General features: G+C 37.4%; 1 protein-coding gene and 1 long non-coding RNA gene across 9 annotated transcripts in view; one reads left to right on the top strand and one right to left on the bottom strand.

Moving 5' to 3' along the window:
* DLG1 (discs large MAGUK scaffold protein 1) overlaps positions 1 to 8910 on the bottom strand; it is a 318826-nt gene extending 309916 nt beyond the window's left edge. For 4 of the 7 annotated variants that reach the window (XM_077117938.1, XM_077117940.1, XM_077117941.1 and 1 more), the window contains exons 1-3: positions 8437 to 8910; positions 7950 to 7999; positions 7153 to 7284 (exon numbers count right to left, since the gene is read on the bottom strand). In XM_077117938.1, the coding sequence (XP_076974053.1) occupies positions 7153 to 7284; positions 7950 to 7968 (151 nt within the window). In that variant the 5' untranslated portion in view covers positions 7969 to 7999; positions 8437 to 8910. Of the gene's footprint in view, positions 1 to 7152; positions 7285 to 7949; positions 8000 to 8105; positions 8249 to 8436 lie in introns of those variants that run through there. The other 3 variants (XM_077117942.1, XM_077117944.1, XM_077117939.1) reach the window with 2 other exon arrangements.
* Positions 8408 to 12266, top strand: LOC143648243 (uncharacterized). Of its 2 annotated transcripts, none has more exons than XR_013158471.1 (2): positions 8408 to 8683; positions 9539 to 12266. It is a non-coding gene; the product is annotated as an uncharacterized LOC143648243 (long non-coding RNA). The 2 variants fall into 2 exon arrangements; XR_013158472.1 differs by lacking the exon at positions 8408 to 8683 and adding an exon at positions 9024 to 9201.
* The last annotated feature ends 4220 nt before the right edge of the window (positions 12267 to 16486 follow it).

The raw sequence follows: 16486 nt of genomic DNA, 5'->3' as shown, positions 1-16486 counted from the left end.
GTCTTAAAATGCACATGCCCTTTGACCAAGCAATTCATTTATCGGAATTTGTCCAAGGAATATAATAAAAGATGTGGAATAAATTTGCATGTAAAAATGGAATGTTGTCTACAATTCAGAAAAAGTATAAATCTAAATTCTCCTAGGAAATTATTAATAAAACTACAGTAAATCTATACAATGTAAAGTCATCAGAAATCCATTGCTATGAAAAGACATCTACTAATAAACTACGTGGGGAAAAAAGCTAAGAGATATAAGACAGAAATCAAACCATATACACGAGTAAATTCAACTGCAGCATCCCCAGCCCCCACATACAAAAAAATATATATACAAGCCATTTTATCTGCAGTCTACCCAAAAACTGAGTGCCACAAATAAAAGATGAAAGGGGAAATGACTGTCTCCGCAGACAGTCTGTTTTCACGTTCTCTCATAATGTGAGTGTCCCTCTATATCTCACTGTGCTAAATGTGATTCTAGAACAATGTGTTTTTAGTGTAAGAGATCACTTAAACTGAAGCCAACTACTTCATCTGGTGCTCAACTGAAGAAACTATTATCTACTCTACCACCAAAAGGAAAAACAATTGTATTGTAGTCAATGAGAGAGAGTGTTAAATTCCTGAAGGATTTTCAAAGATAATTTTAACCAGATATAATTGTTCACTTTATATGCAGATTTCAGACATCTATTCTCATGTCAGAAACAATTCTATGTTTTACTTGTGTTTTTGTGTTTTTACAAAAGAAAGTGCGAGCATACAGACAGAATAACATTCTAGAGGGATATTTACCCCAGTGGATGAAATGGGAGCTTATCTCTGGTACAAGAATTTTCTTGCTTATGATACTCCATATAAAGAATATTTAACTGATTTTAAATGTTTTACATGGTGCATTATTATTTATAATAAGTGCCATTTTGGAGGGTAGGAGGGAAAACAACTAGAAAGGTAAAAAGGACTGAAATGTAACCCTGCCATTTCAGAAGCGAAAAATCTATTTCAATTTATAGGCTGAAAGTAAGCACAATGATATTAAACGCTAAGATATAAAATACTAGTCAAATCTACTCAGGCACGGATATTTTGCTTTCTTCAAAACCAGTATAAATTTAAAAAGCTATTTTTGATCTCCAAAGAAAAAAGAATACCCCACAATATTTAAAGTACATATTACAAACAACCCATGTTTTCCACACTAAAAACAGGAAAAATATCAAGCCACTGTCCAAAAAATAAGTTATTTCAACACTTAAGATATAATTTGACTATAATTAAATTGTATGTACGAAACAGTTTCTTAGAGAAAGGGATGATTCCTGGGCTGTGACAGGGTAAGTACAAAATGCCCCTGCAAAATCTTGTTATACCAAAATATGGGGACATGTCACAAAAACACACGAGGAAACACGAAACGGCTCCCACTAGCTATATCTGAGACAATCTGATTCATGAAATAACTAATAATTAATGGCAATATGGTAATAATTAATGGTAATAAAGCCTGAACATTAAAAAAAAAAAAAGGAATCTCCAGGTCGATCACGGATAGATAGACAGATTGATACACAGACAGACAAATGGAGGAGGAAGACTCCTGACCACAGTAAAATACCAGTGTTAATTAGACAATGCAGAGGAGTGCTGCAGTTAGAAAACTGTGATTTTTACAACAACCATAGTAAAACTGGTTCAGGCAAGAATTATCAATGAATGCTGAGTCTAGATGGAAATTTGGCTAAGGAGCAAGATATGTGCATGGTGTTAAAGTGTCCCTGCTACATAATGTTCCTAAGTTGCAAGGGATAAGACAATAACTTATAGAGTAGAGAAACCAGAAAACAACTTAACCAGGTGATCAAAAATTAACATTACCAATAAAGGACAGATGATATTACATGCCTCCAGATGACTTGCATCCTAGCCACGAATACATAGCCTAAATCTAATCACAAGCAAACATCAGATAATCCAAAAGGTGAAATGTTATATATAAAAAATGAAATAAAATAAGGGTTCTCTGAAATACAGTTCTGAAGAACTATATTCTTCAAAAATGTCCATGTTATAAAAGACAAAAAAAAAAGGCTATAAAAATGTTTGTAGATTAAAGAAGACTACAGAGACATGACAAATAAATGCAATACCTGGTACTAGATGGGATCTTGGACTAGAAGAAAAGTTTGAAACTATATAGATGAAATGACTTGGACTATAAGAAATATTTACAGATGCTTTTACAACTCTGATTACAGGAATTTAAAGATAATTCAACCAGATTTAACACAATCAAAGCACTTTTTCAAAGCAGTAGTAAACGAAACTATTAGCAAATAAATATTCAATTCAATCAAAACAGCCAATCAAAAAAGTTAATAGTTTTAGCCAACAGTCTGATCCAGATCATGCTATAACTGTTTTCCTTTCTCAAACCTAGCTTACGAAGTTACACACAAATACACACACACACACACACAAAGAAATCAGCAACAGACCAAAATGTAGCATCATGACAAATAATAAGCAAAAACCTAAAAATCTTGACATTTTACCATCATATCTGGAAGTTCTCAAACATGAGTACTCACTAAGTAAATACATTTTTCAAAATGTGTAAATATATGTTCCATCATTATAAATATTCTGCTTCAAAGTAACAATTTTTTTTTTTTTTTAACATGGGCAGGCACCGGGAATCAAACCCGGGTCCTCAGGCATGGCAGGCAAGCATTCTTAACTGCTGAGCCACCGTGGCCTGCCCCAAAGTAACAATTATTAAAAAGAAAACAGTGACCACACAGATCAACAACTGTCCTAATGACGCTTGTTATTAGTGTTCTTTATCATATTAAAATTCAACTCTGAAAAAAACTAACAAACATCCTTAATGGTCAAAGGCGAGAAAAGACTTTGGATTCATATTAGGTGAATTCAATTTCAGCTCTACAATTTAGTATCTGAGTATCCTTGGCAAGATATATAACTACTCAGTGGCTAGTTTTCTAATCTGTAGGTATAATCATGAAATTCACAAATATACACATCGGAGGATTACGAGGACTAAATGAGGCAATCCACAAAAGTACTTGTATTAACACATAGAAAGTACTCAGTAAGTGTTAACTATTATTACTTCTTACATAGATCTAAAAATGAATCATACTTTTGAAAGCCAATACCTAAAAATTTAAACATTCTTTACCACTTTATAAGGGCTACTAAAACTATTAAAATTTATATAGTAGCAACAAATGAACCGGGAGCTAAAAATCTCAGAATGGATAGTATTATAACATTGCTCACCTTCCTTTTGAAATATCTGCAGAACTAAATTAAAACATAGTATTGAAATAAGTTTGCAAAGAAAAAAAGCTTGATTTATTGCAGATACAATATACGATTATTACAGTCTCTTTCCCCAGCCAGTACAGTAAAGAAAAGCAACAATTCATTTTAAGTTTCATCTCTAAAACCATTTGATCTTCTAAATGAAGGTCGATTTGTATTGAAATAGGAAATGTGAGAAAAATAATGATAAAACTAGTCAGCCCCTGAATAGAAGTTGTTTTGAAAACAAACAAAAGCTTTAATTGGATAAAGACAAAAAAGCTATAACTTGCCAGGTCAGAAGAGTAACTTTACTTAAACTAAAGCACAAATTGAGGAGGTAGTGAATCACCTTCGAAAAATAAACAGAAAACAATAAATATCAAAAGTGTAGGAGCAGCTTCTCAAAGTCAAATGTAGCAAATCATGTAACAACATACTCAAGACTCTAAAACCAGCTGAATCTTGAGCCCAGGTTTTTCTCCTGTGCACAAGGAAAACAAATGAGTTATGATCCCATAAAAAGTAGCCTCCAGGGTCTAGCCTAATATGAAATCTCTAGGGATTACCAAAGTAGCCCTGTATCCCAGAGAGACCTTAGAATCACGAATGACCTCAAAACCTCTCTATGGACCCACTGTAATCAAATTGTATACAGTTTGTTTCACTCACAGAATTTTCAAATGTAAGTGTAAAAAATGGAAATACAAAATCAAATATATTAAGTTTTCAAATGGCTCTCACCCAAACCCACTATTAGAATTAGGCAAACTTTATCTCTCATGTATGCAAAAAGATCACCAAAACATTTTGGAATAAATTTGAAACAAATGTGCAGCACATGGATTTTAAGATACAACTTTCAAAATTCAGCTCCAAAGAAACAATTTACTGTTTATAGTTAAAACTCTTAAATTGTTAAAAATGTTTCTGCTTTCAACAATTTTTAAATCTGCAAGCCACCTTTCAAGGATAATGCCAAGTATCAGAGCTAGAACAATTCCCATATTTCATTGAATCAAGAACATTATCAATCATAAGAAGCATCATGATTCATGTGCTACTAGGAATGCAGAAACACTGCCAATTAAACAATGACATACATCAATTATAAGATGGGTCCCAATTTCAGAGATATTAAAACACTGGTGTCTTGAATACAGTATGTTTGCTTGTCCCTCAGAATGATCCCAAGGCACCAGGAACCTTGTATCAGCTCTTACATAAAGGGAAAAAATCAGTATTCCTATAACATCAAAAGCCTAGAATCCCACTGCAGACTCTTTTTTTTCTGCCTGGGCAGGCACCAGGAACTGAACCTGAGTCTCCCGCATGGCAGGTGAGAACTCTGCCACTGAGCAACCACTGCACTGCCCGCAAACTTTTTTTAAATGCATCAGAATACTCAATACAAGCCACTGGTCCCGAGAATCAATCAAGAAATAATCAATGCAGATTTCAAGTCCAAAGAAACTCAGCTTCTAAGCAAGTAACTAGATAATTCACTACACCCTAAGTATCAAATAATTTCTAAACTCGGAAGGTCGAGAATATAAGCACTAAATGACTTTCAAATCATGTGGGTCAAGATTTACATCTCCTTTAATCCAATGGTCCACAGGTATCAAGCTCAAAGGACAGAGCACCACCTATTGATGAAATAAACAGATAATTCAGGATTTTTCAGTAAATATTAGATATAATGTACTGTGATTTAGCTTAGGGAAATTCACAGGTATTAAAGTACTTTATGACACTGGTTCAAAGACAGTGGTGGAGGTGCAAAGCAAAACGAAAATCTATTGGCCTAAAGATTTTCAAAAACTGAGAAAAGTAATAAAAAGTAATAAATTAACCCAATTTCAGCAAACATAAGAAAACGTATTTATTAATTCAGTGTCAACAATTAATCCATTTACAGTATGAAACAAAAACACTCTACTAAATTTACCCGTTTCAAAACTCCTAGAGTTTATTACCTTTCTTACACCAAGGTAATAATCTGATAGTACATTCTATATACATTAAATTATAAATAAATCTAAATACCAAAGTAAATTTACAGCCAATGAAATTGTACAGGACAAATAAGGTTCACAAAGGTAAACTTAATAATTGGAAAACTAACTCTATTAAACTTTAATTTGCATAAGAAAAACTGAATAAACACATTCAAAACATAGAACAAGCAAGGCAGAAGATATCAAAAATCCCTCCAAACATTGTCAATCCACCTCAATGTAGGGAGAAATCTAAGAAGTATGAATTCTGTTTAATTACCTCAGTAATAATTAATTTTCTTAAGTTACAGCCTTCAAACACAGAAGGATGGCCATAAATATATACCAGGATATACAAGTCACATTAGTTTCTCCTAAACTAACAAACAGTGCCCCTACTAAATAAAACATTCCTAAGTTTAAAGTTGATTTAGAAAACCAAATAACTGAGAAAATGTTTTTTCCCTTCCATTTTTGCTGTTTTGGTCAGAGAAATAAAATTTGGTTATCCATCTGGACCTCAAAACTCTGAGCTGAGAAACTCAAATGTAAAAAAAAGTCCATCAAAATGGCAAAATGTTGATAACTTCTGAAGATGGATGGACAAGTACATGGAGCTCATTATATTGTTTTCTCTTTCTTGCATATGTTTTTAAAAGTCTATAATAAAGCTAAATTTTAAAAAGTGCTCAAGTGTACTGAGGTCTTCTTAAAAATCATTTTTATTCTAAAGCATACTTAGTACAGAGCAACTATTTACCAATGAGTTATTTGACAGGATACACTGACTTGAAAGCAGTTCTTCAAATCACACCAACAATTACTCTGCCAATAGATAAATATAAAGCCACCTCTAATTGGGAATTAGGAGAAAATAAAAGTAATGCAATGATGTATTATATCTTATTTAAAAGTTATCTAGTCAGTGACTAATTATTTTAAAAAAAAATTTATTCTTAGAATTAGAAAGGATAAATCTTCTCCAGTTAAATAATTTGCAAACTTTTCAAGATACCTAGAAGAGAGGGTCAAAGACAGAGCACTTTGTTCTATATATCAGGGACTGGTCAAGAAACGAAAAATTTTGTTTTTAAAAAGGATCTAGCCGCTTTAAAAAAAAAAAAAGGCTTAAAAACCACATTCTACTTTACCATCTGCATTCTACAGCTAATTTTGGCCTAGAAAAGGTTAAGTGACTTGCATAAGATCATTCAGTTAATGGTAACATCAGAAATAGAACTCAAGACCCTTGACTACTGGCCAGTTCTCCTTTGAAACAATGCACTACCTCAAATTTAAGTTACACTTACTAAAACTCTGTCACAATTTTCTTCTCTGTAAAATGAGGTTTAGAGATTATTTAATGATCGTTAGACAAGATCACCTTTAAGATCATTTTCCATTTTCTGACTCTATGAATACAAAGTTTAAACTGATGTCTACATTAAGGAAATGAATGTTCTTAAATATAACACAACCCTTCAAACATTTTCAAGGACTCCAGAGAAATGTAAGTCAAATACAGAACAAAGCTAACTACCTTTTGGGTCCTGAAACACATTCGCAAATTCTCCATCATTTAATAAAGATAAACCTTGTTATCAAAGGCCTCTAAAATAATCATGTTGAAATATTTTTGGTTATTAGATTTTTTGGAAAGGATACTGGTGTATCAAAAATATACAACTCATTGAAGATGTTCAAGTTGTTGAATGTCTGATAGATAATCAAGTATATCATTCTCTTTGGTTTCAAATAACTGAATTCAGAGAAGCTTTAAGACATAACATAGTCATAAATAAACTTTTAATTCCCACCTATTAAAGCCTGAAAGAGGTTGCTCTGAAATATGTTAATAACTCGCTCTATAGAACTTCTGAGCTGTCTGTCCTCAGTTTGGCTTAGTTTCGAGCGATAGTCTTCCAAAAGGTGCAATGCTCTCTGGGTATCTGAGAGAAAAAAAGAGCCTGGTTAAAATTGTATATTTACAAGAAATTATTACACACTAGCTATGCAGACAAATGATTCTGCAAGACATCCAAACTGTTCCCAGAATCCTCCAGGTTAATCTTTACTATGTACATGTAGACATATATTCCCTGGAAGGACGGGAAAATTTTTAAACAGATGTTATTCCACAATAGGAAAAAGGTGAAGATGAGCAGTCTGTAATAAATGTGTACTGGTAACCCGCCCCAGTAAAAGATCTGATCAAAATATTACCAACAGTTTCAGATTATCTGATTTACAAAAGCAGATTATCCACAATTTGTCATAATCCAAATCTTAAATGCTTCAAAATACTAGTACTTAATCAGTATCTCACAATCACTCAAAAAACAGCGTTTAGTAAGAATGGCAAGCAGATTTTTGTGGAGAGTTAAGGGGGTGGATTTATTGCCTTTCTAATGGCTTAGAGAGATATCAAGGAAGAAAGTTTAACATTTAGGTGTTCCCATCTCCTGAAGTGATGTGAGCTTAGATTTCCCAAGTAGTAAAGCTAGGACGGTACTGTCTCACCAAACTTACACAAACATTTTTAAAACACAGCAATCACAAAACAGCTATACGGAAAGGTGACACTCCAAAAGAGAGTTCAGAAATAAATTCTCACCTTGCTTCCGGACCGGCATTGTTCTCCAGAATCAGGAAGAGGGCACGCACCTTTAAAAACACAAAACAGAAAGGAAAAAAAGAAAGAAAGTAATCGTGGTTAAGCCACCACTTTCCCTTAAATCGAAAACCTCCCAGCCCCATCTGAGAAGCCTACCTTGCAAAGTTTTCCCAAATGAAAGGAAGAACCTCAAAACCCTGCGGTGTCAATCCTAGGTACCACTGCATATTAAGAGCAGAAAGAAGTGCATTCTTCGAAATTCTTCTCTAAAGCTTCTCCCTCTCCAAAGAGCACTAAATGCCTAGACGTGGGGCCATTAACACTCCCAACTAGGCAAAAGTATCCAGCCTCCCCATCTACTACTTGGGGTCAAGAAGCGCTCCGACCCTTGTTGGCCCCTGAGCTAGCAGCGGCCAAGGAGCGCTCCAGTAAGGGACCAGCTGGGCTGATCACCCCGCCCCGCTGGGGCCCCCAAGCTCTCACTTGCCTTTCTCCTTGCCCGTTTCCTCTGGGCTACTCCAGTGGGGGCCGGACGGGGCAGCTGCCGCTCTCCGCGACGTCCTCACGCCCCACATGCACGCCTCCGCTGTACCCCACACCTGCGGCGCGGCCACAAAGTTCCTGCGAGCGGTGTGCGCTCGGAGCCGGGGTTCGCTCTAGTTGGACTCCAGGAGGCTCCCCAGCCCTGCCCGGCTCCACGTTCCCCCGCCCCGCCCGGGTCTCCAGTCGCTAAGGTGAGGGGGTGAGGGGACAGGATAAGAGCTCCCGCCTGCGGCCGCACTCCCGCAGCCTCTTCCTCCTCCTCGGCCGCAGACGCCGCGTCCTCAGTCGCCGCGGCCTGCTAGCCCCCACGCCCTCACCTCTCCCGGCCGCCCCACCCCCGGAAACTCGGCTCTTTCCGCGCCCCCAATCTCTCTCCCCCCAAACTTTCCGCCAAGATGGCGGCCTCGGAGCCGGACTGCTGCGCCCCCACGTGACTGCTCTCCCGGCGCTCTCAGCCAATGGGAAGTGAGGAGGCGGCTCGCGCCGAGCTCTGGGCTCTCAGCGCTGCTACCTTTGGGTTGGAGGGGGAGGAGAGCGGGGAGGGAGCTGCGGAGCGCGAAGGGGTCGCCGAGAGCGTCTCGAGTGGGCTTACTCATGTAAAGGGGCGGGCTCCGAAGTGGTGCTAAGGACGAGGGAGTTGACGTACAGGCTCTACAGGTGGTCTAGGTGGCCTTGAAAGAGCTCGCCTTTACTTCTCCCTAGCCCACCGGTGCGCCCCGCGGTTTCTGAGCTAATGTCGTTGTCAGGCCCGAAAGGGTCGGGGCGTTAAAGAAAGACGTGACTTCACACCTGATCCTGGGCACACATTCCCAGACACCCCTTAACCTCACCAAACACGTGCTGTTTCCAACTCCACGACATAAGAGTGCCTGGCGCCCCGCAGGATGGATCCCTATTCGGGGTGGAGCAGACTGTGCCACCCATGTTAGGGGGCGGGAAAGGGAGGGAACTAGAAGCGGAATGGGGGGGAGGAGTTAGGGCGGGGTGCCACCTTTACACTGCTCCACTTTGTACTGTTTTTTTTTCTGTTGCTCTTCGCCCCGCAGAGTTTGGAGGCTTTTAATTAAAGAAGAGGCTGCAAAACAGGGAGATCGGTAAATACGATTAAAGTTTGAGAGTTTTAGCAGAGGACGTTTACATCTAAGTATGACTGCATTTAAGGGTAAGTAGAGAAGATGCGTTCATTCATTCGCTCACTCTCTCACTTCCTCCATGCCAGCTTCCCTGCCCAGTCGCTAGTCTCAGGTATTACCCAAGCTCCGCCAGCCCCTTTAAGAGCTCACCTGTAGCCACCTCCTCAGAGAATGAGCCAGCCTCAGCCTGCAAGGCTGGTTTAAGTTTCGCACACACCTCAGAAGGAAACAGAGGGAAGGCTGAACCGCCTGAGCTGAAGAAAGGGAATCGCAAAAAACTCTTCAAGTTGTTACCGAGGTCTTCGAGCTTCCTCTGGATAACAGGAACCTCCCTTCTCTGAGATTCAGAGAGGATTTGCTCAGGGTCACCAGAGCTGGTGACAGGACTAGAAACCTGGAGAGCCTGTCTTTCAAAACCAAAGACTCTTCCAAGTAAACCTAGCAACCTTTCACTGAAGCTGTGTTCATGGGATCATTAAGGGAAGTCTAGGGAACCTTCTGTACTGTAACTGTAACAGCTGTTCACAGGTATACTGACCACTGGGTTTTACTTTCGGATTGCACCTTGGAATCCTAACTTGTCAGGAAAACCCAATGACTTTAGAGCTCATGTAGACCCACTCTTATTTTAAATAAAGAAATTGTGAGGGAAAGCAACTTTCCCAAAGACATACAGGGTTGTGACAGAGCAGCCCCAGAACTCAAGTCTCTTAAGCCCCAGTCAGGACTCTTTCCACTGTGATTTTGGACAACTGGATAGGTTGGTATATTGGCAGCAGATCGTTATGCTCTTCTGGATCAAGCATCATGGGAGCTTGAGTAACAGCAATATTGCATAAAGAAAATAGGACAGAAGAGTGAAACGGGGATCCTAAAAGCAAGAAGCTTAAATAAAGAGATGGGGTTTTCAAAATAGTGAAAATGAATGATGGCATACATGCTATTATCAATACGTCATTGATGAACTGTGAATGTAATGATAAGAAGAAATGTAGCCTAAGAATAGAATCTCTTCAGAATTCAGGAGAAAGAGGGAGGGAAATTTACCCTTCTCCCTCAAAGCCATTCATTGTTCAAATATGTTCACTTAGTAGGCAATGGGGAAAAATTTTAAGTTCCAAGTCCTGCTAAGGATCCACGGTCTAATAGCAAATAGATAAATGAGCTGTCAATGTCATCCTAGTCCTGCCTTAAAAACAAAGAGGTGGTGGAAGAGGAAAAGGAGAAAAGAGGATATGATACACTTCTTTCTTGCTAACTTCTAGCCTTTGGTGGTTGGGTACTGAACTCCTGCTTTATAATGAGAGATCCATCCTCAAATTTCTATATTGTAAATTAATGGGCTCCCATGTGGGTGTAGAAATACTAACCGCCTCTCATTTACGCCCTTATAAAGTCATACTTTATACTGGTATAGTCCTTCAAACATTGTTCAAAGGACAAATTTAACTCATTTTAGTTTCACAGCATCTTATGGCATAAATTTATTGGTTATGATCTCCTACTTTGCAGAAGAGAACACTGAAGAAGAAGAAAATAACCTCGTCTAGGACACCACGGCTTGCTGGTAATAGAACTGGGATTGATCATTAGTTCATTGTTTGCTTTGTTTTTTAATAAAACAACAACAATGTAAATGTGTGAGGGGGGCAGAAACAGAGACAGAAGAAAAGAGAAAGAGGGTGAAGAGAGAGTCTGAGAAAGTATAAAGAATAAGATATAACAAAGCACAAGTCATGGGATAGTCTGTTATGTATTTATCACATATTTGAATGTCTTTAACAATGAAAGCAATTTTGATGTAAACAGATATATAGCCTTTGAACGCAAAGAAATGAATATCCACACCCTTGTTATATGGTATGTCTAAATGAGTTGGGTTTTTTAATGTAAAGGTATATTTTTAAAACACTCTGCTTCCTTCTCTCCTTCCTTTATCCTGACAAGAATCTTTGAGGATTCATAGATACATGGGACATTCAACCTGGAAGGGCCCTTAGCCACCATCTAGTCCCACCCCCTGAGTTGACAGATGTGTAATGTAAACAGAAGAGCTCCCAAACAGCATCAGCACACAAATATCAAAGGACAATGATCACTTTTCCATGATGGAAGAATACTACTGGCATTTCAGGGAGAATCAATCTTCCTCTATGAAACAGAGAGAAGAGAAAAATTTAGTAATCTTTGCTAAAGATAAATTTCTAAGTGTAACCAAATTTGCCTTTCTGCTTTTGAAGAACTCATGTTATTGGCAGAGTTGTAGGATCCCTTACTAAAGTATTAAGAATTGTGCTGAAATCTCCTTACATGAGATAGCCTCTTCAGCCCTCCGGTGACCGAAAGTATCTGTTCAAAGAACAATTTGGTACTAGTGGTCAATGAGAGGGAGGGGAAAGGGATATCGTCTGTGTGAGTTTTTCTTTTTTCTTTTTCTTTCTTTTTCTGAGTGATGCAAATGTTCAAAATCATGGTGATGAATGCACACTATGTGATGATATTGTGAGCTATTGACTGTATACCATGTATGAAATGTTTGTATGCTAAGAATGTTTGTGTGTTAGTATGTTAAGTTCTATCAATAAAAATGTAAAAAAAAAAAAAAAAGAGCCAATTAAGAAATTTGGGAATCTTTCAATAATCACTGGAGGTTCCTCACTGCTGATAATGACCTATGATGTCCAGTTCTACAGGTTTAAAAAAAATAGGTAGCTTCCCTGTGTTACACTTTCAATTACATTTATAAATGTTTTTATATTGCCAGTATTTTCATAGATACCTGAATAGTGGAAAACAAAGAATTCATAAGAGAAGTGTGACATCCTTTATTTCTCAACAGGCCTCAAATGACTAAATATAGAGTGGGGCATGACCTGAATTCATGGTGAAAAATTGTCTTGGTTCTTCTTAGACTTAGCTGCAACTCTATTACCTTTCCATTCATGTTAGCAGCAACATCATAGGCTAATCATGCATTCTATTCATATTGACTTTGATTTACTACAAATAATTTTATAACCATGGTAAGCTAGTTTTGGCCACCTCTTTGTCATCAAAAGAACTTATTTAAAAGAAGCTTTTGATGTTTTCTTTATTTATCTTACATAAATCAATAGTTGTTTTTTCATTGCACTATCAGTCTTCCTGTAAAATAGTATTGAATAAGATGAAGGAAAATATCTTAATCTAAAATAATGTCATAATAAAGATCATAATTTATGACATTCTGCAACAGTTCTATCTTTATCATTCCAAAGATTGTGAATTTGTGCATTTATAGAAATCAGCTTGTGAACTCTAAAAAGTTGCTTTTATATACAGATGAAATAAATGCTAACAAATAAAAAAAAAAACTAGGAATAATTTGGGTAGGGCTCCTCAGTGTGATTATCTTTTTTAGGCTGAAAGCACAAACTTGGATTTTGAATAAGCACTATTAGAATTTTAAGAAGTCATTTATAAAAGTGATCAGACTTCAACTAGAGATATGAATGAAGCTGATTTGGGTAGGACTAAGGTAAATCAGAATACAGGGTAAAGGATGATATGGTCAGTATTTTAAAACATCAGCTTCTGTGTGAGACCAAAGGAAGGGATGTTTCTTTGGTGCAAAATTTATATTGGGTAGCACATTACCTAATTTAACTTGTATGATCAATTTATTTGAAACCATAAGTACATGGAATCTTGAATAGGGCCTGAGATCCTTTTGGTTTGTCCAGATTAGTGTGATGCCCTGATATGTTCCGGAGTAATTTTTTTTTTTTTTTTTTTTTTTTTGGCATGGGCAGGCACTGGGAATCGAACCCGGGTCTCCAGCATGGTAGGTGAGAACTCAGCCACTGAGCCACCATTGTCACTGAGTCACCATTGTACCGCCCTATCCCTAATTTGGCCAGAGAATAAAAAAATAATTTGGGACACTGGGGAGAAATGAGGAAATATTCAACTTCCCCATCTGGGGAATTCCTGATATTCTCACAAGCACTGGGGACAACCAACTGAATAGGCTGAGCCCTAGGCTTGGGCTTTGACCCTATAAAGCTTATTCTTACAAAGGAGAAGCTCAGCCTGCTTATAATTATGCCTAAGCGTTACCCCCAGAGAACCTGTTTTGTTGCTCAGATGTGGCCTCTCTCTCTCTAAGCTAACTCAGCAGCTGAACTCACTGCCCTGCCCGCTACATGGGGCATGACTCCCAGGGGTATAAATCTTCCTGGCAAGAACTCCCAGAATGAGCCAGGACCCAGCATCATGGGATTGAAAAAGACTTCTTGACAAATGGGGAAAGAGAGAAACAAGTCAAAATAAAGTTCAGTGGCTGAGAGATTTCAAACGGAGTCAAGAGGTTATCCTGGAGGTTATTCCTATGTATTATGTAGAGATACCTTTTTCGTTTATAGTGTGTTGGAGTGGCTAGAGGGAATTACCTGAAACTGTTGAGCTGTGTCCCGGTAGCCTTGATTCTTGAAGACGAGTGAATAAATATATAGCTTGTACACTGTGACCATGTGATTTTGAAAAGCTTATATCCGATGCTTCTTTTATCCAAGGTGGACAGCTGATTAAAAAAATAAGGATAAAAAAATAAATGAATAATGGGCAGTTATAAAGGGTAAAAAAAATGGGTAGATTGAAATACTAGTAGTCAATGAGAGGGAGGGGTAAAGGGTATGAGATGTCAGTCTTTTCTTTTTCCTTTGTATTTCTTTTTCTGGAGTGATGCAAATGTTCTAAAAATGGTCATGGGGATGATACACAACTATGTGATGATATTGTGAGCCACTGATTTTATACTATATATGGACTGTATGTGTGTGAAGATTTCTCAATAAAAAATTTTTTTTCTTTAAAAAGAAGTCATTTGTATTCTATTTTGAGAGGTGGCTTGGGTAATAGAACTCTGATGAACAAAGGAAGCCAAAAGAGTCACCATAATTGGGTGTGAATTGAGTCCAGTGACCAATCTCCATTAGGATGCACAATGATCAAGTCTTTCAAAAGCATTCTATGCCAATCTTTCATTTGGGGGAAATGAAAATTACAGAGGTGTCATTTTCCTGTTCCTTATGTTATATTACCACACATTCCTTTATTAGAACCTTTTATATTATACTCATAAGAAAAATGATACAAAGAATCATTTAAACCTTACTTTCTGGTTGTTTCCTTTAGATTAGATTAATTCCTTTCAAAAAGATGATTCAATCAGATGAGATTAAATATTTGTGATTAAAGATTCTCTACCCTTTATAAATAAAGTGGGCAACATTTGAAGAAACTTTACCAAGCATTCATTTTTTAAATCCTGCAGAAATCCCCCAGGCTGTATATCATTTCAAATTGTAGATTACCACATCTAAACAAAACCAAACCAAAAGGAGGTGGTGGACAACATAACAACAACTACAAAAACAACAATGAAATGAGGAGGGGGGCACATTATCAGTAGCTAATGAAAATGAATAAAGTAACTTGAGAAAGTGAGGAGAGCAAATATTTAATAAGAAATGCTACCTTAATAATTTACAGAGGCTTGGGTTCAAGTGAACAGAATAAAGCTATGTCATTACACTTTTTTTGTTGGAAAATTTCTTCCAAAAAATTAGAACAAGGAAAACTTGTTCTTCCATTCTCACTGAAAATAAATGTGCTTAGTAATCCACAACAAGACAAAAAGTAGATGGAGAATTGGTCATATGCAAATGTCCGGGCTGTGGGTTGAGTGAGTGGACAATTCAGATACTAATAAAAGCAGATATGGAAACTATATATTATGGCAAATGTTAACATATTAATTCTGCGTCAAGAATGTAAGATCATCTTTTCTATTTATCCTCTATACTACTATGAGTATTTTAAATATTCCTTAATTTTTTAAAAGCTAAAAGAAAAAAAAGAGAGAGCATATAAATTTGTGTTGAAGAACTCAAAAAGAGCTAAATAAATACAGGGTCCAGATACCATTGAAAATGGGGTGCAGCTAGTTATGGTGGTATGAGAGCTGAAAACAAGAGAATGGTTAAACTGTGTAAGGAGATGTCAGATGCCCAGGTTCCCAAACAATTAGGCCACCACCTCCAATGCCACCAAAAGACAAAAGTTTAATTTACTGGAGGAAAGGAAAAAAGCTATAGATTTTGGAACATTAATCACACAGGAAGATGAGGGTAAAGCATCAAACCAAACACAGAAGACCAATGGAAAATGCTCTCCCAATCCAGCCCCTTTCCTCCTCCTAGAAGGAACACAGCCCAACAGACACCCACCTAGAGACGGAGGATCCCTCTGGAGAAACTGAATTGCCTGAAAAAAAAGTCAGTAAACACTTATACTTGGTAGGTTCACAATGAAGAAGTCAGGCAGAGACCTCAGGGCATTTCAAATCAAAACCACAGAAATATAACTTCACATTCACTAGGATGGCTATAATAAAAAGTCAGATAATAACAAGCACTGCCAAGGATGTAGAGAAACTGCAGTCCTCATACACTTCTGGTGGGAATATAAAACGGTACAGCACTGAAGAAAGCACTTATCATTTCCTCAAACCTTTAGATATAGATACCATATAACCCAGACATTCCATTCCTAAGTATACACCAAAATCTTGTTCATACATGTTCATAGCAGCATTATTCATAATAGCCAAACAGTGGAAACAATCCAAATATTCGTGAACTAATGAATGGGTAAATAAAATGTGGTATATCTAAGGTTCCATGCACTAGGGTAACTTTCCAGAAACCTACAACCTCCAGATGGGTCCCTGAACCAGACAAGTCCTGAAATGCAGAGGGCCCAGCCTCTCAGAACATCAACTAGTTCCATCACCCATCCCATATTATAGACAGCCCCTTC

This window comes from Tamandua tetradactyla, chromosome 10 (assembly GCF_023851605.1).
Source record: "Tamandua tetradactyla isolate mTamTet1 chromosome 10, mTamTet1.pri, whole genome shotgun sequence".
In the NCBI taxonomy this organism is placed as follows: domain Eukaryota; kingdom Metazoa; phylum Chordata; class Mammalia; order Pilosa; family Myrmecophagidae; genus Tamandua; species Tamandua tetradactyla.
Note: the sequence above shows the minus strand (reverse complement) of the source record. Positions and strands in the feature narration are given on the sequence as shown.